The 27,047-nt window shown below is 42.7% G+C and overlaps 1 protein-coding gene across 6 annotated transcripts in view; it reads left to right on the top strand.

The window, feature by feature from the left end:
- The first annotated feature begins 510 nt into the window (after positions 1-510).
- CACNA2D1 (calcium voltage-gated channel auxiliary subunit alpha2delta 1) overlaps positions 511-27,047 on the top strand; it is a 558,706-nt gene continuing 532,169 nt past the window's right edge. For all 6 annotated transcript variants that reach the window (XM_019543648.1, XM_019543647.1, XM_019543646.1 and 3 more), the window contains exon 1: positions 511-588. In XM_019543648.1, coding sequence (XP_019399193.1) covers positions 529-588 — 60 coding nt within the window. In that variant the 5' untranslated portion in view covers positions 511-528. The remainder of the gene's footprint in view (positions 589-27,047) is intronic.

Raw genomic sequence — 27,047 nt, 5'->3', positions numbered from 1 at the left:
TTTAGTATTGGACCTCTTTGCTGCAGCTGTCACATTGGTTGTGATGATGGGTTTTGAGAAATAAACTCTAGTCTGGTAGGATATACAGTGATGACCATGAAGTCTTAGAAGGATAACAGAAAAAGTTAGAAGAGAATTGGTTCAACTTCCTGCATATTTCCCCATATTTAAGACATATTCTGAGAGGGCAAACAACTGATTTGTCAGCATTCAAAGACAAGGCTCTATACAACTATTTCCATATGTTTTGATTTTTTGCCCTTTTCTTGGTGCTACGTAATTGCAGGAAATTTCCTAATTTGCTAGGCAGAGAGCTTCTATGACAGTGAATAGGGAAACAGAGAGCATGTCTGAAGCAGATTCACAACAATATCAAGGGGACTTCAGCATCAGTCTACCACATGGAAGATAATCTGTCAGCCTGCATTTGCGTTTGTGATCTTCATAGCTATTTGCCATTGATCTGATGAGACGTCTCTTTCTCTATTTTTTTTTTATTTGTGTAGAATAAAATCATGGGTGGAAAAGATGCAAGATGACCTTGTAACATTGGCAAGAACTGCAAGCGGGGTGGACCGGCTGGCCGAGGTGAGTCAGAATGGGTGGAAGCTTTATCTGCAAGGAGCATGGTGAAAAATGCATAGTATACATCATCTAGAGGATAGAATTAATTCATCCTATCTAGCAATGACTTCTCTGGGATTTAAACTCTACAGCATCCCTTTACTCTAATGTTTACTTAGAGGGAAATGAATAACATAGACATCCATTAATTCACTCCTTTAATGTTGAAGCACTTGCTTATTGCTAATATTTAATCAGCTCTGGTGTACCAGGCATATGGTTTACCATTGTTGTAACTCACTTGCATGATAACAGAGCTCTTTTATATTATATATTTGTCAAATATAGTATCCAGGAAGCAACTGTTCAGGGAAAGATAGTAAAAACCTCTGCTCTGTATTGAAAGAGAGAAGACAAGTTTTTTGATGCACACATTTTCTGAATAGAGACAGACTTTATTGGCGGCATGTCAATGGAAGACAATAAAAGCTATCTTATTGAATTCAGTTACTCTAGTTTAATTCAGAGTATATATTAGAAGAAAAATTCTTCTTTTCTATGGAGAAGAATTATCTATATTACCTTATTTTATTATTTCTTTCTTTCTGTCTCTCAGACTCTCTGTCAACCATACACATGTGCACCCATACACAGGCACACACTTAAAGGACTTTTAGGATTTTAAATCGAAAATCAAGCACTCAGAAGTCAGCAAATCCTAGATTTATGATTGCCTGCGCATAAAAGTTTGCGAAGGCAGCCATAGTTTTCCCATGTGCTGATTTCCTATTGCTTAATTTTGGAATCTTAAAAAGTCCTTTCTAATATATTTATTTTTATGTGTTCATGTTAAAAATAGTATATGATCATGTAACTAAACTCAGTGTCATAATCTAAGGAAGAGTTAATTCCAGTTACAGAAGCAACCTTCATTTTTGTCTTGCTAAATTTTTTGTATTTTCAGAGTACTTGAATTTGCTAAAAAGTATGGTTCAATATAATTTTTAAAAAAATGTTTAATTTTAAGGGTTTTTTAATAGTCTGGAAAAAATCAATGTTCTATCATGCCACACCTTATTGATGCCAACATTTGTCACCAACAGGGTCAGAATCTTTAGATCCACCTCGCAAACCTCTACCACTTGATCTACTATAGCAGTGTTTCTCAAATGTTTGATACCTGCGGCACCCTTTTTTTTTTTTCTGGGTTAAAATTGGTGACTCCTAGTTGGCTTATCCAGCACTTGCACCAGAAAAGTTGTTCCCAACACTCTCCAAAAACTTCCTTGCAGAGCCATCCCTAGGGGTGTGCAGGGCCCAGGAGGGTGGGTGGGGGGGTAGTGAGCAGGGAGGCGGGAGTAGTGAGCTGGGGGGCGGATGGTGGTGAGTGGCCGGACCACAGAGCTGGCGGCGCGTGGTGGCTGCATCGGGGCTCCCCAAAGCATGGGGCCCAGGGCAGCTGCCCCGCTCACGCACTCTGCTTCCTGGATTGCCTGTGCACAGCTGTATTGCTCTTCTAGCAGACGTTGGGGTGATTGAGGCACTGCATGAGAACCAAGGCCTGTGATCAGGAAACTTCCACTAGCTGTTTCAAGAAAGCCTCATTTACCTCATCCTCTGGATCTGGTGGTCTATAGCAGACACCCACTGTTACGACACCCTGATCACTCTCCCCTCCCACCCAAATGCAGAGACTTGCAGCAGGCTTGTCTCCAGTTTCATACTGAAGCTCTGAACAATCACAGAATAATTTAACATAAAGTATAAGTTGTCCTCCTCTTCTTCCCTGCCTGTCCTTCATGAACAGTTTGTACGCATCCAAGACAGTGCTGCAGTCATTTGAACTCCCAAGTCTCTATTATGCCAGCCACGTCATAGTGCTGTGACTCTGCGAGGACTTTCAGTTCTTCCTGTTTCACAGGTTCTGTGCATTTGTGTACAGACACCTATGGTAACTAGCCAATGACCCTTTTTCCCAGGAAGAATCAGAAGGCCTCCTCTGCCCCCTCCTGCTTATGCTTCCTCCAGGTCACTCGTTTTCCCTCTGACCTCAGGGCTTTGGTCTCTACCCCGCTACTTTAAAGCCCTCCTCGCTAGTTTAGTGAGCCTGTCTGTGAAGATGTTCTTCCCTCTCTTCACCAGGTGGATGCTCTTTCAATCAATCTTTCTTTTTGAAACAAGAATCTGTGGTCAAAGAAGCCAAAGCTCTGCTGGTGACACCAGTTGCAGAGCTATGCTTTGATTTTCAGGATGCGTCTGCTCCTACCTGGGCCCTTCCCCTTGACTGGAAGGATCAAGGAAAACTCTACCTGAGACCCTGTCCTCTTCACCCTTGCACCCAGAGCCCTGTAGTCATTTTTGATCTGCTCAGGGTCACCCCTGCCAATATCATTCATACCCACATGGATGATCAACAGAGGGATCCTGGTTTTCTCTGATTTAAAAAAACAACAACCAATTTTCGGTTTAAAAAAAAAAGTAATCCTAAATCCACATTTGTCCATGATTGAAATGAAACACCACTAATATATAGATATATCTATATTCTGGAAATTGTGGAAAATGTGGACTTGGGCTTACTTGTTTTAAACCAAAACTTGGGGATTTTTTAAATCGGGGAAAACCGGGATCCCTGGTGAGCAACATGAAGTTCTGGACAGAGGGCCAGATGAGTCTCAGTAATCCTTTCACGACATCTTGGATTTGAGCTCCAGGTGGGCAGCAGACCTCCTGAGACCAAAGGTCAGGCAGATGGATGCCTCTGTCCCTCGCAAAAGGGAGTCTCCAGCCACCACTACCCATTGCTTCCTCTTAGTGGCAGTGGTCTTGATCCTCCCAATCTTGGAAATGCCTGGCCTAGCCTCTTCCACCAATGGAACATGTTCCTCCTTCTGTGTGGCCAGGGCTCCATATCTGTTCTCCAGGCAAACCACTGCAAGTGAAGATAAAGACTTCTGCTAGCTGTCAGAGGGTCACAAGCTTGCAGCTTTCTGAGAATCCATGTCCTCCTTTTCCTTCTCTAGCACTTCTTCTGGTAATTCTTCTTCCACAGTCCTTGAGGTCTCCCCCAGTATCAAATTGATGAAGTCCTCATGGTGGTGGATGCTTTAGAGCCTTGCCACCTTCTCCTGTAGCTCTCTTGCCTACTCCCCAAGGGATAGCGTGTAGAACTACCACCTCTATAACATTTCTAAATTGAGTGGCACCTGGTTGAGATGGATATAAAATCAGAGAAGATAATGGAGGAGGTCCTTGAGGCTAGAAAAGTTAAGAATCACTGATCTAACTGGAACCAATTAAGGGTGGTGGGAACAGGACCTCGTCCCACTGTACTCTGCTCTTTTCATGGTTTGCTCCCGCTCAATCCTTGGTCTGTACCTCAAGGGACAAGGACATCCTCTTCTGTTGGGGCTGCTCCTGCAGGGTCTTATATGCCAGCAACCAACCCTATGGCCTCGCCTGTATTCTGGAAGCATGGGGGATTGGAGGGGACAAGCCAGGCAGCTCTCTCTGTGCTTCCACCTATCCTGCTCACAGAAGAGTATGCTGTTGGAAGTGTTGGTGGGGATGGTCTGGCACAGGGGCAGCCTGGGGGTAGGGAAGGTGGGGAAGTCAGCAGCAGTGGCAGTAGTCCCCAGAAGAGCTGGTGCGGGCATGGCTGATGTAGCTGGGGCAGGTGCAGGGCTGTTTAGCAGCACACTTCCATCGCATTTTGGCATGCTAGTGTGTCATGGTACAACCTTTGGGAATCGCTATAATACAGTGACTGATAGCAGTAGTAAGTGGACCATAAGGAGGAGAAATAACACACTTTGCTAGTGAGTTTCACCTGATATCTACTGACACCAGGGAATGGTCGGATTTTGGAATCCTGACTTCTGTTTCATGCTCTGGAGGGGAGTGTATTCCAGTAGGTGCAGACTCATTTTTCCCATGTTTGACTCCTTTTCCTGATCCTTACCAACCTGTGTCCATCCAGTTGTTTTCACGCTGTCTCTTCATCTTGATTATTCTTGTTCTCATGAGGCCATGTCCACTCACCAATTTATAGGCTTCTCATCCCCTGTCCTACTTTCTTTGCTTAGCTAGTCCCTGAGTTTCCAGACTTCATTCCCAGCCAGGCTTATTTTCTGTCTTTCAAATTTAACCGGGACTAATTAATATGCAGTAACATACATGCATAGCCTCAGGGCCAGACATGAGGCACAGCCAGCCATGGCTGGCCACCAGGGGCCAGAAGCATCAGCTCCTCCCTGGGGGGGGTGGTCCCTGGCCAGGTGCCTAAACAAAATGCCCCATGAGTCAAGGACACTGGGCACAGCTGCATACCATCACTGACAGGGAGGACTGTGCCAAGCCACCAGCCTCACCTGTCCCAGACCCATGATAAACCCCGCACTGAGGGCCCTCCCCACCCCTCAGTGCCCTCCACCTGGCCAATCTGTCTCACCCCCACATTGCCCTCTGTACCTCCCCCCATAGCTGTTATCCAAATATGTTCCAGCACTGACTTCCCTCCTTTCCTCCTTGTCTAGTCTTAATGGTTTCCCCAAGTTCCTGCCCAAAGTCTCTTTTAACTAGTCAGTCCTGGTTGTCCCCCTACTTTTCATTTAATGTGATTCTCCTTTCTTTTCATCTTTCTCCAAACTCCACTAACTCTCAGTCCTACTCCTTGCCTATTCATGGCCAGATATTCCTTACCCCAGTTCCAAGTTGCAGTTGCCTTCCCTCCTTATCCTTCCCAGCTTCTAGTTCCACATTGTCCTGTACAGCTTGCTTGTTCAGCTTTCATCTCCCTTTGGACAACTGCCTTGTCCACTCAGTCGGGGGCATGGAGAACAGCCTCTCTACTCTTAGTGTAGGCATCTTGATGAAGCATGACCCAAAGCAGTCCAGAGTTTCCATTCCTCATCCCCAGGGTAAAGGAGGCTTGCTATGCACAGAGCCTTTGGGGAATTTAGTTGGTCAACTCTTTATGTGGTTTCTGCTAAGCATGACTGCTGTGCAAAATTATGATGTGAAATGTTCACCAAATGTATTAATAATCAATGCAGCTATCTTTACCTATAAGAAACTGCAGAAAGCCAAGAAAAATATTATTTTATGCATATTTTATAAAAGTCCCTTTTGAAAGCCAAAAGACAGAACAAAATACAGATCTAATGCAAATGAAGGAGCTATTTCAATGGATATATTGATGGGCTTATGAATAGTTCTTATCTCAGAATGAAAACCATAAATGCTAAGAATTTCCATGTAAGATATCACTTTATATACAGGCCATTTGGGACTGACCTATACTATAATATGACTTTCACTAGTCACAGATTTTAATTGGTTTTCTTCTCTGCAAGTGGGAGAATAAAACCCTGGAAGGTGTGACCCAAGCAATCTCTCTCTCCTTTGCATCTTGTTTACAAGCTATCCTTGTCACTTTAGATTTAAAAAAACACGCTATTTTTTTCTAGTATCCTTCCATTAATATCTTTCCATTAATGCTTAGATAAATCTCTTCTGACATGGACCTGAGTCTTACCGAATTGGGGATTAACATACATTTAAAAGAGTGAAAGCTATAGCTAGGAGCACTTGTTTTGTATTTTTAATGGTAAGAATCTGCTTTCAGTTGCTTCGAAATTTTAAGTATTTGGGTTGAATGTTTAGGTGTAAAGTAAGGGTGAGTGAAATATGGCCCACAGGCTGGATCTGGCCCACCAAGGGATTTTGTCTGGCTTGCCATGGGTTTCTCGGCCTTTCCCAGCCCATCTGGCCATGGCACATGCGGCCAGTCCTGCCTCCCCTGGGCCTAGAGTGGGGCTGGGGTGGTGCAGCAGCCAGATTTGCTTCTGGGCAGTCCCTACAACAGGGTCTCCTTCCAGCTGCTGCTGCCAGTCTCTGCTGCTGCCCCACCAGACCCAGAACTGCTGCCCCGACACCCTGGCCCATCTGCCCTGCGCCCACTTCCGGGGCACTGGACAAGGTGGGTGGAGTCTCCATTAAGACTGGCCTGGGACCTGAATGGGCAGGGTTCACAGCTGTGTGGATGGGATGGGACTAGGATGGGTGGGGAGCAATGTCTGGGAGTGGCAGGTGGGGGCAGGGCCAGGGCTAGGATTGGGATCGGGATTGCAGCACACTGACAGTGTGAAACTGGGAGTTTGTGGCAGAGCCATGATCAGCTGCTCAGACATCCCTGCTGCGGGCATTGGTTCTGAAGGTAGAGAGGTGAGGATAGCTGATCATGGTGCTGCTTCAGGCCCTGGCCCCATGTTGTCACAGCCCCATGATCTCAATCCCAGCCTTGGTCTATCCTGCTCATTCTGCTCCTGGTTGCTCCCAACTGCCTGTGGCTCCATCCCATGCGCCCGGTCATGCATTTTGCCTGTGTGGGTCCTGGCCAGTCTCCATGGAGACCCTAAGATTACCAGGCAGTGACAGCACAGGGCTAGGGCTTAGGGCAGAGGGGTGAGCTGTTTTCCTTGCCAGCAGAACTGCCACCCATTGCAGGCGTGTGCAGATTGTGGCTCTTCCCTGGCCCATGGTGTAACCTGATGAAGCCTACTGAAGTCAATGGAAATGCTCCGAGTGACTTCCGGTACGGATCTTCTAGTCTCTGTATTTTGGGGAAACAAAAGAGAGAGACAAGGTTGAGGTTTTTCCCCATTTGTGGAGAAGGGCACAGATGGGGAAAATTATTAGTGTAAAAAATGCTGGGGTGTTTTTTGGGGTTTTTAAGGGTATGATGATACAATGATCACAAAGCAAGGAAAAACGTTCACAATTTTATGTTCAAATTTTTCATCCACTGAGATTGCCTCAGCTGTGGTAATGTGTAAATCCAATAGAGTTCCATTAAATGCACGGAAAGGGCATTCAGAGGTGATGTGGTTCAGAGTTTGAACAGGGGTGCCACGGTCACAGGTCAGTGAGCTAGTCCAGCCCCATAGATGTAACAGAAATCCACATCTGCCATGTCCTGACCTGATTTGGTTTAGAGAAGACCAAAGGTATCTAAGGAGATCAAAGCCAGCTGGTTTAATGGAGGGATTTGTAATAGTAATTTCTGTATTAAGGGTGAATTGAGACATTCTTGCATCCAGCTGTTTCCAAGACAAGCTAACAGGCGTTACTGTTATGAACAGCCGAAGTACCAGAGTACATGGGGGTAGTTAGCTGAAATATTTGTTTTGGAAAATTTTAGGAAGGAGAAATATATCTCTGTTCTAGAGAAAATCAGTTTTGATTTGGTCAAGTGGTGAGAGGTTGAAAATCACAACTAGCATGGATAATATCTTTTTAGCCCCTTAAGCTCCATCTTCCACTGAAATCAGTGGGAAGACTCTTGTAGTTACTAGGTGCGTCTACATAAGACATTTACCGTGGGTTAGACTAATTAGTTCTGTAGTAAACATTTTGTGTCTACGTGTGTAACCGTATTAGGCTGCAGGAAACTAAACTCCACAACAGCACAAGTGTAGACACTGATGCGGCTGACTGGGGCATGAGGGTGCATCCTAGTGCTTCAGCCAGCCCCTCCACAGCATGTGCCAGGTCAGAGCAGGCTGTCAATGTACTGTTGTCCCAGGAGCATGTTTGACCAGAATACCTGGGAGCAATAAACTCTGCCATGGTATGCATCTGAGTTTGTTGCTGCATGCTAATAGCATGTGTAGATGCACCCACTGAATCCTCCCTGCAGCTTCACATGCCCAGTGTATCAGTAGGACTCCTGGGGGTATATCCCATGATTATTGGTACTATATATAGTAAGATGAGCCTCACCACTATTATTCTGTTCTAGTGAACTGTAGGAGAACTTGTTTGTCTTTCTTTCCATGCTTGGAGGGAACTATGGGTGAGCATTGACTGTCAACACTCAAGTGATTTAGATTGCATCCTCTGTGCCAACTGGGTGAGTTACCAGCCCAAGTAAAAGTGGCATCCCTATTACACACCCACAAGTACTTATACATGTGCCTTTGTCTGCTCCAACATGCTAGAAATCCAGTGCATCAGAGCAGAGTTGATTAATCAGGCCTGTGGTACACGCAAGCTGACGCACTGGGCGCTGCATCACATGCATTTGTATAAACAGAGAAATTTACGTCAGCATGCAGAAAATGACAGTGGTGTGCTTTTGAACTAAAACATCTTCAGTTTAGTTCAAAAACATGTCACCATTATTTTCTCAGTGCTGACACACATATCGCTGTTTATACAAATACATGCTATAGCAGCAGGCGCTTTTAAAAATGTCTGGTACTGCAGTGCATGCATCTGTACAAATGCCTTATGGTGCTAAAGGATTGCTAACGCATAATTAACCCAGAGTGTACATGGACTACGTCTTACACAATTCAACTTAACTAAAATCTAATTTTATTAATACGTTCAGTGCGTTAGTAGATTCTATATAGAGAGAAAAACACTTAGTCCAATTGTCTCACCCAGTCCCAGGTGTTACTCTGCCACAGGGTCTGGCCGGTCAGAGGTCCTGAAAGTAGAAGATGGTAGTTTTTTTGGCTTGTACAGTCCAGACAGATGTTGTTTGCTGGATAGATGATTACATATACCCTACTTCCTAGTTGCCACCCTTTTATGCTTTTTCTTAACTTTACTCCTCTGACTCTTCATTTCCGGGTACCGTTGATTGGTTTTCCTGTGATCGTTGTACTGTTCATGTTTTTATCCTGTCTTTTGTTCCAACAAACCCATCACATGCACACACCTTGACTTTGTCTTTTACTCGTTTGTCTTAATTTGGACATGCTGCAGACATCTAATTTGGTCTCTTCATCAAAACCAGAAATTCCAAGGGCTCTGCAGTTGGGCGCTGTTCAGTTGGTCCCCTCTTATCGCCCTTCATTAACGTATACAATCATGTCATCCCTCTGATTCAGTCAGTTAATGGCAGGTTCAGTTAATCTGAGCTAGTAACAAGGCTTACATTTCACATGCGTATGTTGATAATGCTGGAACATAAGCTGCCTGTGAAAGTGAGCTCAAGGCTAAATGCAGAAGAAAAATTCAAGTAATAAGGCTATACAGAAACTTAAGCAATGGTTAAATAAGGTTGACTATAGAAGTTTAAATAATACTATAATTCACCACTCAAGCAGGTACAACTAAAGCTAAATGTGACAAGCTAACCTGACACCCCAACTCTAGCTTGTACCGTGAGCTGACCATCAATTCCAGGTTTTGTGTGTAGATCAGAGAGGAATAAGAGGCAACAGCTGAATAAGGGCCTTAGTTAACTCTGGGGTGAACACTTATCCAAAGGTACCAAACCTAAGGTTATTTTATGCTTTTTTAAGGTTTGTTAATTTTTAACAGAGCCAAATGACGATGTTTCTCTTACTTTTCCCTTGGGTGAGTATTTTCTTATCTAATAGTCTCTACAGTTGTGAAAGCTATTCTGATGACTTCTAATCATAATATTTTTCAAATGATTAACCAAACTGTCTCCTGCATTTGGATACTTAATGGAGTTACTATAAACAGCATTATGGTAACTTATTTTAATCAAGATTTTCCAAAACAGCTGAATATTAATGAACATTCAGAATGGGTGGCTTATGAATATTCCAAGTATTCCTTAACAGAACAGAAATTAATATGAAGAAATTAGTTGGTGACTATGATCAACTTTGGCATCAAGGGCAATCTCAAGAAACCTTTAAATCCAGCTTTATAATACAATGATTCACCCTGTCCTCTTATACAGTTATGAATCCTGGACAGTAACAAAAGCAAATGGAAAAAGGCTGCAAGTGTTTGAAAACAAAGTGCTCAGGAAAATATTTAGTGCAATACAAGATAGGAGGAAACAGAACGCTGGAATTAAGATGACTATGGTTCCCATACCGATGAGATGAGAGAGAGGGAGAGTGAGTAACTTTGAGAGGACTTATTTTTTACTCCTTCTGGATAATTTACCTACAAAAATTTGAGTACTGATTTATATTACAGTGGCACCAAAAGGTGCCAAACAAGGGTGGAGCCCCATTTTACTACATGCTATATGTGTAGATAATAAAGCTTCTGTCCAATACAGACTAAAATCTAAATCAAGGCTGGTCAACTTCCAAGCTGCGAGAGGGGGCTACATGCTCCAAGGGCTGTACCGAGGCATGCCATGCTTCCTGTTTGGCCGCACATGCTATGGATGCCCTCCTTCCCCCACTGCTGCACTGCATGCTCCCTTGATGTCCCCATCCCCTGCTGTACTGCATGGCCCAGGCTCACCCTCAGTTCCTTGCACTGCTTGGCCCCTCTGCCTCCTAGGGCTGGAGCAGGAGGCAGTAGCTGGAGGAGGGTGTTGGGGCTCAGAGTCTCTGGCTTCTGTTGTAACCAGAACGGAGAGCAGAGTGGCAGCTGGGCAGGAGCCCAAGGGACCACAGGCCCCTTATGGACCACCAGTTGAACAGCCCTTATCTAAATAGATAAGGAAGATAAAAATGTAGGCAATAAGAAGGGAAGAGGACTCCCAATTTTCTTTAGTTTATGGAAAGGGCATTGAGATATAGAAGTTTAAGTGACCTGTCTGAAGTCCTGCAATATGTGTTTATATTGCTTTCCGCTCCCCTTTACTGAGGCTGCTGTGTCCTTAGCAAGAAACATGTTGTGCCTATTCACTTTTGGTCTGTGTGCACCTGAGCCAGGCAGTGAGGTATCATGGACAGATTTGAGGGGTGCTGAGCATGCCCACCAGTACTGCTTCCATGGTGTCTGTTAGGAAGGTCCCAAAAGTGGAGCTGCTACATGTGCTCAGGACCCCTCTATGATGCCTAATTGCATTGTTTGGTCATGTGTGGGCTTTATCCATGGCAGACCTTGATTCAGTTGGAAGGTGGTATATGCATAGTCAAAGGAAGTCTGTATCAGACCTAAGAACAGAACCCAGATCTGATCAGACCCAGTTCAGTTCTTTAACCATAAATTATTATCTCTCTAAATAATTTTTGTTGTGAAATCTTGACATTAGGTGAAGTATTAATAAGGTACTGTCCAGTAAATATAGGTACTATTACCAGTAAGGTGGACCATGCTTAAACGTTTTCCCTTACTTCATAGTTCATCTCTGTGGCCTTTGATTCTTTTTATTCTGTGTGGGAATAGCCTCCAAGTGGTTTTCTAAAAATAGAGGGGCTTTTTTGCATTTTTAAATACAGCTTTCTGAGACATTAATTAGGGGTTTTAGCTTGAGAGCTGGGAGAACTCCAACTGAGATTTAGCATTTATTGTGATGCCCTCAACCCATTTGTAGTTGTGCGAAGTTTGTGTTAGCAAAGAAGGAAGGAAGTAATTGGTAGTCCTGGCCATCAGCTAGTGTGAATGCAATTCCTTTGGCTTATCTGAGCCTTGATGATTAATACCACTTAGGCCTGTCAACAACGGACTTCATTCCCTAGTGTCCTCAATATAAGATGCAAGCATACAAATCTTATTTGGAAAATGAAACACTATGTTAATACTATGTTAAATACATCTTTAAATACAGGGAATGAGGAATGAAGGACACAGACTTAGTGTATTTTTTGGCATTGTGTTTCTCATTTACCATGAGTGCTCTGGGTTATATTCACTAATTTAATATCCTGATACTGAATTGTTTTGAATTTCATTTTCTCTTATTAAAAAAGAGGAAAGAATATGCTAAGAAACACAACATATACATGGGTCTAGAGTGTCACAGTGCCACAGAGATTGTATCCTGCACAGAACAGGGAAATAAGAGGACAGGTTGCAAGGGGGGAAGGCTTTAGAGGAGCCACCAGGAATTCAGTTAGCTTGCACATGGCTAGAATATTAACTATAAATGTAAAGCCTCTGTAAGCAGTTCTGTAACAGTGTCAGTTTAGATTTAGAAACACAGTGTCCTTTCATACTATTGCCCAACACATGGACTGTGAACATGAACAACTGTTGTTTAAAAAAGGAAAGAAAAGTATTAGGGGACAGATTCTCATTTTGGCTTAAGTTACTTTAAACTTCTCAGTCGATGTAAATGTGTGTTGAAGTGAACGTTTACAAAATTTTCTGCCCACTTCAGAACAATCTGTATAGCTAGCAGAGTTCTTGTCTAAATTATTTGGAGACCCTAGAGCAAACACATTTGCAGGATCCCTTGAAATGATTTAAAATGATGAAATATGGGTTTAAAAAAATGAGTTTCCGAAGTTAGGTTTTCAAATCCATAATTAAGGTACCAGAATGGCCTGGTTATTCTCAGATGCTGAGTATTTGGTAGGGGTGTGTGAAGTGGGCCCTATTCAATTTGGATTTGGACTAAGCCTGAATCAGGGACAGTGATTCAGTTGGTTGATTTGGATCACTGTCCCTGAGTCGATAGATGGAATTGCTGATTTAGCCGAATCCAAATCTGAACATTTGATGCTGATTCGGAGAATCAGCAATTCAGACACAGACACAGCTTTAAATGTTTTTTTCTACATACCTTGAGGTACCAGCACTACGTGTGAACTCTGTGATGCTGGGGCAGATGGAGCATCCCACAGGAGTGTGTGGGTGGGTGCTCCTGGTCCACTTCTGGGTCTGCTGCCAAGTGTGCTGGGGAGCCCCCCACACTTCTGTGGGATGCTCCATGTGCCCCAGCATCACAGAGTTCACACGTAGTGCTGGTACCTCAAGGTATGTAGAAAAAAACATTTAAAGCTGTCTATGTCTGAATTGCCAAATCTTTCAGAATCGGTTTGGAGGATTCAATTCAGAGAAATTAAAGGGTCCTCTGGTTTGATTCAGATTCAGAGATTCCGCCACTGAATCGGGCCGAATTTCCACCGAATCGAATCAGGGACCAAAGCTTTGCACAGCCCTAGTATCTGGCTAATCTCACTGAGAGCAGTCTTTCTGGTCAGTGGGAGAAAAATCTTGCCCGTAGCAGTTACAAGGGGAGATTCCAAATCTGTGGCTGTCAGTGAGTGAAGAGTGGTTTGTATTGCTAAGTACACAAGTAGGTCTTTTCTTTAAAAATGTGTACATAGTCCCTGTTTTTACATAGATTTTTTACAGCAGAGACCCATGACTAACTTAATTGACAGTTCTCTTAATGAACCCTGGTGAGTATGCTCCTAGTTTTTTTACATTAGCCACTAAGATATCTGGGGAGGAAGAACCTATACAAACCTGAAAATGCAAGAACTTCAGTTGGGGAACCTGCTTCATAGCAATATACTAGCTTGTCCATTTAAAACATAGGGCAGAACATATTTTCTATAAACAGTGGATGAAACTTTGGTGAAAACTTTGATATAACAAAAACACAGGAGCCATGCTATAACTTCAGTGGCAAATAACATCTTGTACAGCGTGACTTTCTGAAGCAACAGGCTAATTGAAGAAAATAGCAATTTAGAGATACTGTTCCAAGTAGAATTTGTCTCTGGATCTACTTGTTTTGATATATAGCTGCAATGGCAGGCCATGCATGATATTTTTAAGGCATGCTGTTATTACAGACCCAGGAACTGCATACAGTGAGTCAGTATAGATAACTGGCTTGGCCTCTGAATGATATTCATACCAAGATAACAGCTTAATTTTTTTCCCTCAACATGAAATGAAGATGTGTATGGAAATCTGATGCGTGGGTGTGAATTACATTCCTAGAATCAATCCACTGTTAATTGTTAGATTATTTTTATTTGTGTTAGCTCTTCAAACATGCAGTGTTTATAATAAACAACAGTTTCATGCACCCAGTTGTGAATCTGCATGCATGCATGTAACCCTTTAGATGTGTTATGTCTCTCTTTTTGGGTCTGCTGCATAGAGGGTTTATTTGTTGAAGCTGTCAGCTTGATAACTTGGTTCAGGTTATTAGGGACTCTGGAAGTCCCTAGTCAGTACCTTGGTTTAGCCAAGATGACAGGGAACTTATAAGTAGGAACCTACCAAAGTCACAATTTCATGGATTTTGCGGAAATTGTGAAATCTGGCTTTGCCCATGAAATCAGGCGATGTCTGCAAAATCCACGAGGAAAAAAAACACACAAAAAAAGGTACTGAAAATAAAATGTTGCTGTGGTCCAGCCATGAAGCCTGCCAGGGAGAAGTGGGGAGGGGGGCTGCCCTTGTGAAGGGGAGCCTAAGATGACTGGCACTCCCTTCCCCTTGCTGCTGATTGGCTGAGAGTTGCCTGTCATGTGGTACTGTCCCTCTCCACCAATCTATGGCAGGGGTGCAGCCACATGATAGACCTTGTAACCAATCAGTGGCAAGGAGTGGGGCCACTGGGCCTTCTTGGCCAATCAGAGGTGTGGGGGGCCCTGCTGTGATCAGCCTGGAAAAATAGCCCTCCAGCCCTGCAATCTCCCTGCAGAATTGGCTGGCTGCCTCCTCAAGTTGGGTAGACCCCTACCTATAAGTAGAGGTTTGTCTCTGATTTGAACTTCTCTGGTCTTGAAAACCTAGAACAAGATTTCTCTGTCACAAGGGAGTATGTAACCAACTGGTGATTATGTTGTGAATCCTACTTTTTGCCTGATCCCCACGGTCCAGCTATAGAGCCTGACTTTTCTGTTCAAGCTTTGAAGGTTAATTTTAGAAGTCCCTGATTGAGTACCTGGAGTTCAGTACCTGGCAAACACTTCTTCTATATTCTTATTCTCTAACAATAACACAGAAAGTTAGATTTGATCATTCTTAGATGATGAAAATGTGGATAAAAAGTTGAATTTTTCTTCACAATTAGGGATTTTTGAAAATCAAAACCTCAAAATCACAACCCAAACTTTTTTAGATATTCCATAATAAAGATATTGAATGTTAGTCCTATGTCTTTTTGTAACCTTTACCAGCTGCTATATATATTTTTTTTCTTTTTGTTTTCAGACAAATATTAAAACACCAAAAACTCTTCTCTGGTGAAAATAATGGGGTTGATGATAAATACTCTGTATAATTTCTTGATTGTGGTTCCTATTGATCTACAGAAGTTATACCAGGTGGACAGACGACTGACTTTTTTATGGTAGATTATTCAGGGGGGAGTTGAAATCAGGAAGCTGGAGCACTGTAAAACAAGCTTCCTCCAACCTTAGTGACAAAGACCTGCACAGTTTATGTTATTTTCTGATACATGAAAAACCTGAGAGATAATTTGGCCAGATTCCAAAAGTGAATAGTAACAGTCAACCCTGATAGATGAAAAAAGAGTTGATATATTTTGGGTTGGCAAAAGAAAGAGGAAAACAGTGGGAGATTAGTTTTTGGATGAAACATGCTGGAGCAGGGAATTATCTATATATTACACTCAGTTTGTATTTATCTCTAGTCCTCTGTGGCTTCTGCAGAATCTGGGTTAATTTGAATTTTCTGGTCAGTACTTATCTTGTATCTTTTTATTCCTTTGGGCCCAAATATTTATGCACCTATCTGTGCGTATGCAACCTGATCTCTCACTGCCTAAAAAATGTTTCCAGGAATAAGTTAAGTACCTGTTGTAAGTTGGCCATAGAAAAATAAAAACTTATTAGGTGCTTTTTTGTCTGGCTTGCTAAAAAGAAAAATAAAATCAACAAAAGCAATTGTTTTATCTCAAATGAAACTTTGCATTCTTAGTATTTTTTTTAACTTTGAAAAAAAGTCAAGCTACATTTCAAGACATTTCTTTTTTATTAATAGTCAAAGGACTTTGTTTTGAAAATGTCAGCACATTTCATTTAGACTTGTCTGAATCTTTTAAAGCTGAAACACTTCAGATTCAACCCAAATCTGTGAATTGCTTCTATTGCCTTGAAACTCTGATTGTGTAGTGAATACACTACATGCCCTCAAGTTTTGTAGTATTCTGCTTAGAGCTAAGAGGAAGTAAATCTGAAAATAAGAAAGCAATTTCCCTAGTTTTTTTTTTTTCTGTGTTCTGTAACATGTAGAGCAACCGGACTGCTGATAGGAAAGTTGATAGGACTGAGCTCATAGGGAGTATAGGACTGGTGTTCAAGATCTCTTGAGGTTTTTAATTATACATGTACTGCTGTGTGCCACTCAATGTCTCTCTTCATCTGTAAACAGTTTGAGATAGATCAAAGTTTTGGGATAAAGGTTAGCGTGATTTAAAGATACCCAAAATATAGGGATAATATTTTTATACTATTGTGTTTCCAAATAGATGTCCCATTTTCAGGATATCACTGCTTCTGCTATGTAGTTCTATGTGAGACTGAATGCCAAAGATTCACAAATTAAAAATAGCATGCTCCAAATTAAATTCTGTTGAGCTTACACATTGCTAACCGATGTCAAGATGTCAGTGAAATTAAATCATTTTTAAAAATGCAGTCTGGGAAATTTGAAGACACATCTGCATGTTCTCCTTATAATCCAAATGGAAATTAAGGGATTGTCAAAACACAGACAGCCTCATTTATAATTTGCAGATGCTCCTCTCCCCCAACTCCCTTAGCAATCAGCTGGCATATTGAAGAGTTTCTTCTTCAAGCATGTGAAGTTGCTTGAAAGACTCTAAGAATAGGTGGCTCTGTTAACAAAGCTCATTGAGACTCAAGGGGAAGGGGTGGTCTGACATTACCATACTTTTAATTATTGCTGCCTGATGATCTGGGAAATCATTGAACAAGATACTATCCATGGCATATGGAGACTTACTGTTTTTTTTTTAAGCATCACGCCTGCAATTATAACTTTCTATTAGTCTTGGTGGCAGTGATAAACCATGCTATTCTAACATCCTGTGAGGCTTGCTTTCTGCTGATTATCATGACACCAGAGGACAGATTAAAATATTTCCTTGTTCAAAAAGGCATTTATCCAATAACTTCTGTCTGAGTTTGTTGGCTACTCAGCTACCAGAAAGAGCCTCCACTAATTTTCTCTGAGTGAAAAATACCCTTGGGTAGAGGCTTAGCACAGGGTGTAATGGGATTTAAGTGTCATGTAGTGCTTGTGCCAGATCTCTGCATAGGGACACATTTTGCCTTCTTTAATTATTTCATTTTTACAGGCATAAATAAATGTTCTTCAGCTAAAATATGCCAGTAGTGAAAGATGGTTGAAATGCTTTCCTGTGGGCAGTAATGCTTTGTAGTGTCCTGCTTGTGCTGCACACCAGCATTTATTTGTGGAGGGACTAGTGTAATTTAATTCAGTCTTTCTAGTCTACAGCTTGTGGGCAACACACTGCTTGCAAAAGCCTCTGACTTTGCTCATGGCCACAGGAAATTTTGCTTTCTGCATACGCATGTATCTTGAGGCCGACGGAGAGTAAAATCCACTCTTGCTTGCAATGTGATGCTTACTCGGTATTGTTGCCCATTGGCCAAGGAGAGTTGGGGACCACTGATCTAATGGTTACAGCAATAGTGTGACTAGGGATGGATGACTAGGTCACCAACCGTGGTTTTAAATTTTGTTGGGGTATAAGAGTGGGGCCTGCTGCCATCACCCTGGCTGCTGCTCTGCTGTCCCTACCCTTGCTGCAGCTGCCACTGCCTTCCCAGATACAGAAAATGCTTGTTACACCTCTAGGTTATGGCATGACTTAAGGAGTTAGTTTTCTGTTTTTGGCCCAGATGCTGTTCTGCTGGTGTTTTAGGGAAGTCCATGAACTTTAATATGCTTTGATTTCTCCAAATGTGAAACAGGGTCAATGCCTCCCTCTCATAGTGGCTGTAAGTTCACTTGTGTACAAAACTTACAAGCTCTTTGGTGTTCATAGTGCAAAATAGACTAGTATTTCCTTAGTGTTTATAACTTATTTCAGTATTGTTCATATGATTCTTGGTGAGATGATTTGAAGGATTAATGTTTATTGAGAGGGGCTCCCTGAACTGTATTTTTGAATGGGTGACAGGGAAGGGACTGGATAGACATAAAGATTAAAAGATACATTTTTTAATATGAAATTGCCCTGGTAAAAATAATTTACCCATTACAGACATTCAGGGAAAGTATGTGAGCAGTTAAAGGTCAAGGTGACCAAGGGCTCAATTCTACAAGAGGCCCCCTGAGTGCCAGGTTAACTCTACACACATCAGTGTCCCGTTGGCATTTGGCCTATTCAGTGTTTAACAACACTCAGTGTTCAACATCATCTAGGTGCTTAAAGTGCCTTTTTTGGATCAGGCTGGAGTGATTAGCATCTTGCAGGATCCAGCTCTGACTGACTGAACAGTTGTTAAAAGTATCAGTTAGTAGTAGGTTGTGTATTACCATAGCTCTAGAACAGTGGTTTTCAACTTATTCCCATTTGTGGACCTCTAAAAGGTTTTGAATGGAGGTGCAGACCCCTTTGGAAATTTTGAATGAAGGTGTGGAGCCCTTTGAATTGTAAGTGTGGGTATTCACATACTTTTGATTGTTCACAGTTATCTTTAACAGATCCCTTTATACATAGTTTGCAAACCCTCAAGGGCCCACAAAAACCACTGCTCTAGAACTTCTCAGTGTACCCATCACTATGGTGAGATGTGATGGATCTCAAAATTTTGCCTGGTCTAATCATCCTGGCAGTCAGTGACTACGCTAGTGATTCTGAGAAGCGACAACTAATGTAATCTATTGGGGGCTTTTCTTCCCCTGTGGCTTTGTTTTTAAAAGTAAAGACATCTGTTGGTTGCTAGGAAACTGTTGTAATTTTATTAACACTTTGTGTCTAACAAAGCAAGCCATGCTTAACATGCTAATTTTGATTTTCTGGCATGAAATTAAAAAAACACTGTGAATGGTTTGCATTTTTTTAAGTTTATGTTCCATCATAAATGAAGTTCAAAAAATTCAGCTAGAGCCCTAAATAAAGATATTACTTGTATTACTTTAGAAATCTGTTAGGGCAATAAGAGGGCAGAAATGATTCCTCCTGGGCAGCTTGCTCGATTGCTTGCAACAATTTAAAAGCTCTATTTAAGAAAAATATCCATTGCATCAGCAGATCAGCAGAAATTAGGGAACACTAAAATGGGTTAGGGTGACTACATTTTCAGACTCTTCCTGTTCCCAGTGACTTTTTCCTGAAATTTGGTATCATTCAGAAGCCAAAAACTCTCCCGTCTTTCTAACCAACACACCTCTACCCCAGTATTGTCCTAGTTTATAACATTCATGACTGCCAAATGAAACTCATTATATGCAATTACAGCGGTGTGAAATATTTTGTTACATATTTTATTAGTCAAAGCATGCATACTCAAGTCAAAAACTACTCATGAATTCATGCTGAATTCAATGAATAGCCTCAGCTGAAGGGGAAAAAAAAACCCTGAAAAGGATCATTTTACAAGTCAGCATGCTTTATTTTGACATATTCAAAGTGAAAACAATCATAAATATATCTAAATGTCCTTAAAAATGAAAAAAATGTTTTGGTATAAAGTATAGCATAATGAATTGTTGGGTGGTAGGGGAGTAATTTTAGGCAGTAAACCGAAATATCAGTTATTCACATAGCTCTACATATATTTACAAATGAAAAAGGAACATAAATGTTAGACTGCTTTTTCATTTTAATATTCTAATGTGAGTTAGTAAATAAGGAATTGTATTTAATGTGACTGATATTTATAATGTGCACTTAAGGATAGGAATTACTTTCTTTAGACTTAATATAAACAAATAATCTGTCTCTTCTGAGTACTTTTGAACAATATTTTCTTAGCATCCTTATACTTCCCACAGGTGTAAAACAAATAAAGTAATAATGAATGTCTGTGGTTTTGCACCACTTCAAGCTTGGAGTGAGCTATGCAGCTGTTGAGGTACTTTTGTGACTTCCATCACTGATGCCCCTAAATTTGCATATACATTTATAATTAAACCCATGCTACAGTCGGCTTCACGTCCCCACATACTGACCATTTGCATTGTAAATCTCTAAGCTCAACTCCCAGGGCCATTCTAGGCTGAGCTGTGCTGAGCTTCTGGGTATGAGGCTGCCTCTTAATCCTCAATTCTCTGTGGTACATACGGAATTAACCATATGCCACACAATTTCAGAAGGAAAGTCCTTTAGCAGCACCCACAAAATTTGCTGTTGCTGCCTTCTAGCCCTAATGTGTTCCACTCCTACAGATAATTTTGGGAGGAGAGACCAGTAGGTTTCTGGAAAGGATTCCATAAGGGAAACTTGAGGTACCTGCTAGTATAATGTTAAAAAAACTAGATGCACAATGTGTATGCAGGTTCATGTAGCTCAGGCTGATTGAGAATGATTTCATAGATTTCATGGACATCAGGGCTGGAAGGGACCTCGGGAGATCATCGAGTCCAGCCCCCTGCCCAAAGGGCAGGAAGTCAGCTGGGGTCATAGGTCATGATCTCAGGATTGGACCAAAATACTAATGTAGATATACCTGGATATCTCATTACATTTAGCCTTCCAACACTTTGCTGATGTTGACAAATAGTATTTTACAAAAAGGGTCATGAGTCATAAAGAAATTAATTTCAGGTGATTAGCACTTGGAACTGTGGCCTCAAGGAATCTGCCAAAATTCATAAGGAAAGTCAGTGGCAGAGCCAAGAATAGAAATTCCAGTCCCATACCCATGTTTCTACTTTTCTTAAAAGGGCCCTTTTGTTTCTTAAATTGGGAAAACCGGCATTACAAAAGGTACAAAGAAGTAATCGCAGGTGGAATAAATAATTCCAAAATCTTACAAAAACATTCAAAGGAATTCTTTGTGGTTTGGAATGACTCACGGCCATGTATTATGCTGTGTTACGGGGCAATTGTCGAAACAATGCGGAGGATGCGGGCCATCGAAAAAGCAGCAAATGTTTTGCTCTTAGAAAAACGCATATGAGAAGCAAACTTTTCTTGGTGGTATAATGCATGAAGGCTGCTTGAATAGAATTTCAGTATTAGCGCAGGCCACAGTAACCCGGTGTTACATAAGTCACAATATAACAAGAGGCATACAACAAATACACATCTTTCATTCTCTCTGAATTTATATGGAACATTTGACTTCCTTAGCAACCCTACCGCAAGCTGGAGAATCTCTTTATGAGCAATTTATAAATATGTCCTTGAAGACAGAGTGGAGAGGAGTAGGTTGTGCTGGGGAATTGACAGTTCTAATCTTCAACCCATTTGAGTATTGTTATTATTCTTGTGTGATTTCATAGTGAAGTGTAAAACAAAATAAGTATAGTTCATTATCTCTGAATAAATATTCAGCATTTAGAAAACAATTTTAATACATTCTCTCCTGAATGGAAAAATACTTGACTACTGAATTTAGAGAGAAGTGAAAATATTATTTTTGCCATGACCTTTACAGATTTCACTTAGCTGTGTGATGAGGCTTTGTTCTGTGAAAAATGTTAGGTTGTACCATCAATTTGAAGAGCTTTTAGCAATACACCAGTGATTAAAGTACTAAATATGAATTTAGATGAAAAAGCTAAGTGAAGCTTATATTTGCTTGGCTGTAGCCATATACACGCATAAATTGGCTCATTAGAAAAAACCCCAAAGCCAGGCAGATTGCATTTTGAAAGGTGAATGAATGCACCTTGGCTGATGAGGACTTTATGGCCATTACAGATGAGCTTTCTTAATTGTGTTTGACTGTTGGATGGGAGGCTATGAGAATGAAGTTTTGTCCCTGTGCGCACCAGATACTGAAGATTGTATCATCTCCCATTATATTGCTGCTCTGTTTACTGACGTGGCAGAGCTGAAAAACTGGGGAGCAAACAAATAAATTATGTTAGTAGTTATTAAAGAATCGGTGACTGTTTCCGTGGGTTTTTTTTTTCTTGCCTTGCTACTTTAGCCAAGCCTGACGTTTGAGGAAGAGCAGGAAGCATGGGTTAAGATTTCTGAGGTCTGTGAAAAGCTGGGACAAAGCAAGGAGCTGGCATCTATAGGAAAACCAATGCCTGCTGCAAATGCTTTACTTCCAGTTGGGGAAAGGATTCCAATCCGGTTTTGTTTCAAGGGAATTAAATCTTTCGGACAGCTTTTGTTGTGGGAGTGGGGGAAGGCAAATAGAAGTGGTTTGTGGCTTGCAGCGGAATCTAACCATTCACAGGCTGCAGAAAGATAACTTAAACTTTGGTTACCTACAACCTTGCAAACCACCAGTGGACTGAGGTGCTGGAGTGGAGGCTAGACTTGATGACCCAAGAGGTCCTTTCCAGTCCTGGGTTCTGGTTGCTGTAGTTTGTTCCTGACGTCTATGGATGACGCCATGCTCCTTGTGGGAAAATGTGACAGCACCATCTCACAAACTGAGCTCTTTCCCAGGACTTGGGTCTAGGTAATACATGTGAGCATCTAATTACCATTTATTTTAATAGGAATTGGGTGTGTAAATACCTTTATGTATGTGGGCCTCAGTGCTAGGGCATGTATAACTGTCCAGTGGGGCTGGTTTTTCAAAGAGCCATAGAAAAGTAGGGCTGGAAGGAGGTTATCTACTCCAGCCCCCTGCTTACGGCAGGATCATTCCTGTCTAGACCATCCTAGACAAGTGTTTGCCTACACTTCTCTTAAAAATTTCCAAGGATGGAGCTTCCTCAGCCTCTCAAGTAGTCTGGTCCAGTGCTTAACCACCTTCAGCACTCCCCCCTCAAAACCACCCTCAGCACTCCCCCCCTCAAAACCCACTCAGCACACTTTCCTTGGCAACTTCAGCACTCATTAATTCAAAACTTTACTCTCTGCATGCTTGTCAATCCCGCTACTGCAACCAGACTGGAGAATGAGTACAGATGGGAGTTTTGATACAATTTGATATGGCTCCCAAATTTAAGATTCTTTTCTGAATTTTACCTCTATGATCCAAACCTCTTGAGAGTGCACAGCTGAGTTCAAGTCTGGCAGTTTTTGTATCCTTTCTCCCAAAAGTACTTAGTTTTGTCTATGATGAGATGGCTGATGTAAATATAGACATCTAGGAATTGCCAAACTGGATCAAATGGTGGTCTGTATGATTCAATATCATCTCTGGCAGTGACCAACTAGGTTCCTCAGAGAAAAGTGCAAAAAGCTTTGTAAGTAGTTATGGGATAAAGTGCCCTTGGAAGTTTCTTCCTTATCTCTGTCAATTAATTGTTGGCCTGTGCCCCCAAATATGAAGATTTAGGTCTTTTCTACTATATTCTCATTATTGAAATAAAGCTAGATTTTCAAAAGAATTCAGCACATTCATATGCTAGACAAAAATGTGACTAGTAGTTTTGAATATCTTGCCATCATTGAAGTCCGAATGTAGTAGGAGGTGAAAAGAAAATCTCTTTCTAGTGGTAGGCACCACGCTCTTTTGACCGTCTTACCAATGGTGGCTAATTTGGTTTTGAAAGGAAACTTTAGAAAAGCATGATACAGTCAGTCAAGGTGGAATTTGACACAGTTACTGGGGTTCGGGATTCCACTTTGGGAAAAGTGTCATGAACTCTTCCCAGTTCCTGCCTTTCACCATACTGGGGCATTGAATAACAACTGGCTGAGTAAGAAGTAACTACAACTGACTTGCCCACATCATTTTTTGGAGCACTCTAAATTTTCCTGAGTGACGTCAACCTTGTTGTATTTTTATGAACTCATAGCATCTATATGGCACCATATAGTTTTCCCCAAAGTGAACTTGCCCCACGCTAAAGTGCACGTTCAGGCACATGTGTTGAGACACAAATCTCTGGCACAAAGTTGACTTCGATGCTTTAAGCAGATTTCATTCCATCCAGCTCAAAAACTATTAACACAAAACTAAACTCACACAGCTTCTTGGGTTAATGGTTTGTCCCAGATTTCAGCTGTGCATAACAAGAGGGTACTTAGACTTCTAAGTACGCTTAGGGCACATCCACGCACGCAGGCACGTGTGCTTGCAATAGCTCAAATAGCAGCGGCACAAATTTGTGCTGGAGATTTGTGTCTCATCACATGTGCCTGAACATGCACTTTAGTGTGGGGCAGGTTTTACCACTTTGGGGAAAACTGACCCTGTCCAGCTCTTCACGGATCTTAATCCTGGGGGAGCTAGAGGCTGGGGCTAGTACCTGTGCTGGCCGTTGCAGTAAAAAGAAGCTGCCCTGGCCACCTCATCTGCTCTCCATCTGGGTCTCCAGCACTGACCCTGGGCAAGCTCCTCTGCCTGGGTCTTGCCACTTGCCTCACCAGCAGGGATCCTGGTGTTCCCTATTTAAAAATGGCAAATTCTCTGATATAAACCCCCAAATTCTTTCATTAAATTATCCATGTTCTTCAGCAATTAAAATGAAATGCCAAAGAGATCACTTGGGCAATGTTTTACTGATATATTTATAAGTTTAAATCAGTTTGAAACCAGTGCCTCTATCATCATAATAAAACAAGTTCTAAATGTGTATACACTTTGGTGTTTGCTTTTGATTTTTTTTATCCTAGAAAATTCAGAGCTGCCCCTGCCCCCTTTGCTCACCAAGATATGGGGCACTGAGCAGCACTGATATGCCAGTGACCCTCACTTTGGACCTGCAGCCCCCACTAGCTCCCTCCCAGCAGCAGCTCTGTCCTAGCATCAAGACATGAGTCCAACCGCAGCTGTACCACCCACTGCTTTGTGGCTCTGAGCAGTACCAGCCCTTGCAGTTCTGTTCCCTGCACGTAGGCCCAGCAATCCCTATGCCATTCCTCTGAAGTCCCTGACTGGGGGTCAGGGGCTGGGCTGGGTAAGCCCCTTCCCTTCCAAGCTGGCCTCCCCCTGCACAGACTGCTCTAGGAGGGCAGGGTGACTCTAAGCTCAGCTCTGGCAGCCTGTCCTATCCAGAGCTCTCCCACACCCCAACCCCCATTTTTCTCTCTTACACACACGCTTGCTGCCACCTCTATCCCTTCCCCCAGCTCATCACACCCCTCCAAGTAGTTCCTGGGACTAGGAACCCCCACAGGCCAGGGGTGGCTCATGGCTGCAGTGTGGCAGTTGCCCCTGCAGCTGCAGCTCCTGCCAGCAGGTCCTGTCGCATCCTGTCCAGAGGCTGGGCACACAGGGTGTAAGATTTGTAGGGGGTGTGGGATTTGGGGAAGGAGGAGGTGAAGGTTTGGGGGGGATGGGGTTTGTGGGTGGATTGCAGGGGGGTGGAGTTTGTGGGCTGGTATGTGGGTGGATTATGGGGCAGTTTGTGGGGGGGTGGGGACTGTGTGGATATTGTGGGGACTGTGTGAGTCCATGCAGGCAGGACCTGGTCTGGCCTGGCCTGAGGGTGTGCGGCTTCTGCCTGCGCTGCCAGAAGCCCTGGGTGATAGCAGGAGCAATCTTGGTTCTGCCTGAGGGTGTGTGGGTCAAGCTGGGCCGGTGCCATTTACAGCCACCAGTTTGAGGCAGTGACTCACGGCCAGGAGTCTCTTGCAGGAGTGGAGCTGATTGCCCCGACAGCTGCTGCTTGTGCGGGGGGGGCTCACACCTCCCGAGCACTCCTCCACCCATCCACTCACACCCACAGTGCCTCCCCACACAAAATCCCCCAACCCCCATGTCCCTACCTGCCTGGGTCCAAGCCGCCACACAGCTTTGCCCCACTCCTAGTTGCCCCAGCACACTGAGGGAGTGTGCTAGAGCAACAGGGACATACAGCAGCTATAGAGATGCTCTGGCCAGGTGCTAGAGTGTCTCTCTGGAAAACCTAGCCTCCAGTTGCTTCAGGGCACGCTCCAGGAGCGCACCTTGTGCTGCTTTTTCCCGGCATGTTATTTTTTGATGCCGGGATTTCCTGGTATCATATTTAGAGACTGTGCTCCAGATGTGCAGCAAAGAGAACTTTTTTTTTGTTCCCAGCGTGCCTCCTGTGGCATCTCAAACTGCTTTGCTTTGAGACCCTGCAAAAGGCACATGCTCACTCGTCTGGATGCAGCTTTAGGTGCCAGATAGGTAGAATAAGACCTGGCCCAAAGTCTTCTCTGGCGGTGGATTTTCAATAACATTTTTTAGGCTTTCTTCCCTAAAGAAAGAATTATTTTTTTCCCCTTTAATTAGTCAGTTGCTAGGAGAACATTTTCTATTTTGGGGGGAAAATAAAGAAAAAGAAATGACATACTTCCAGTGCACTCAAAAGCGAAACTGATTGAAACTAACAGGAGTGCATGTGAGTGATAGGAATGACAGGACTGATCAAACATCACTGTTTTCATTCATCAGAGTCACATCAGACCTATGAATAATCAAACCGGGGCATCACCAAGCAGGTGATCTGAACATGGGTTTGTCTCTTTAAGGCCACCATGGAGCTGTAACCTGAGAAACCTGGCACTGCTGGTAGAATCAGTCTGGTCGATAGTTTCTGAGCTCCTTCTGTTGGAGCTTGGCCAGTGAATTACTGCTGGACCTGTTCCTGTGTGTGTGTGCGCCGAGCATTGCTTCCCACAAGACAGTACAACCCCCATCAGCAGTGTTTCAGAGAGGCAAAGTACTTGAGTAAACTCAGGCCATCTGTTGGTTACATAAATTAGTTTCCCCCCCCACCCTGCCGCCTCCCTCCTGCACATGTAGCCATAAGGTACAAGCTCTTTTTCTTTT

The sequence above is a fragment of the Crocodylus porosus genome, unplaced genomic scaffold, assembly GCF_001723895.1.
Source record: "Crocodylus porosus isolate Cpor-Errol unplaced genomic scaffold, CroPor_comp1, whole genome shotgun sequence".
NCBI classification, from domain to species: Eukaryota; Metazoa; Chordata; order Crocodylia; family Crocodylidae; genus Crocodylus; species Crocodylus porosus.
The sequence above is the reverse complement of the archived record's forward strand: the minus strand, read 5'-3'. Positions and strand labels throughout refer to the sequence as shown.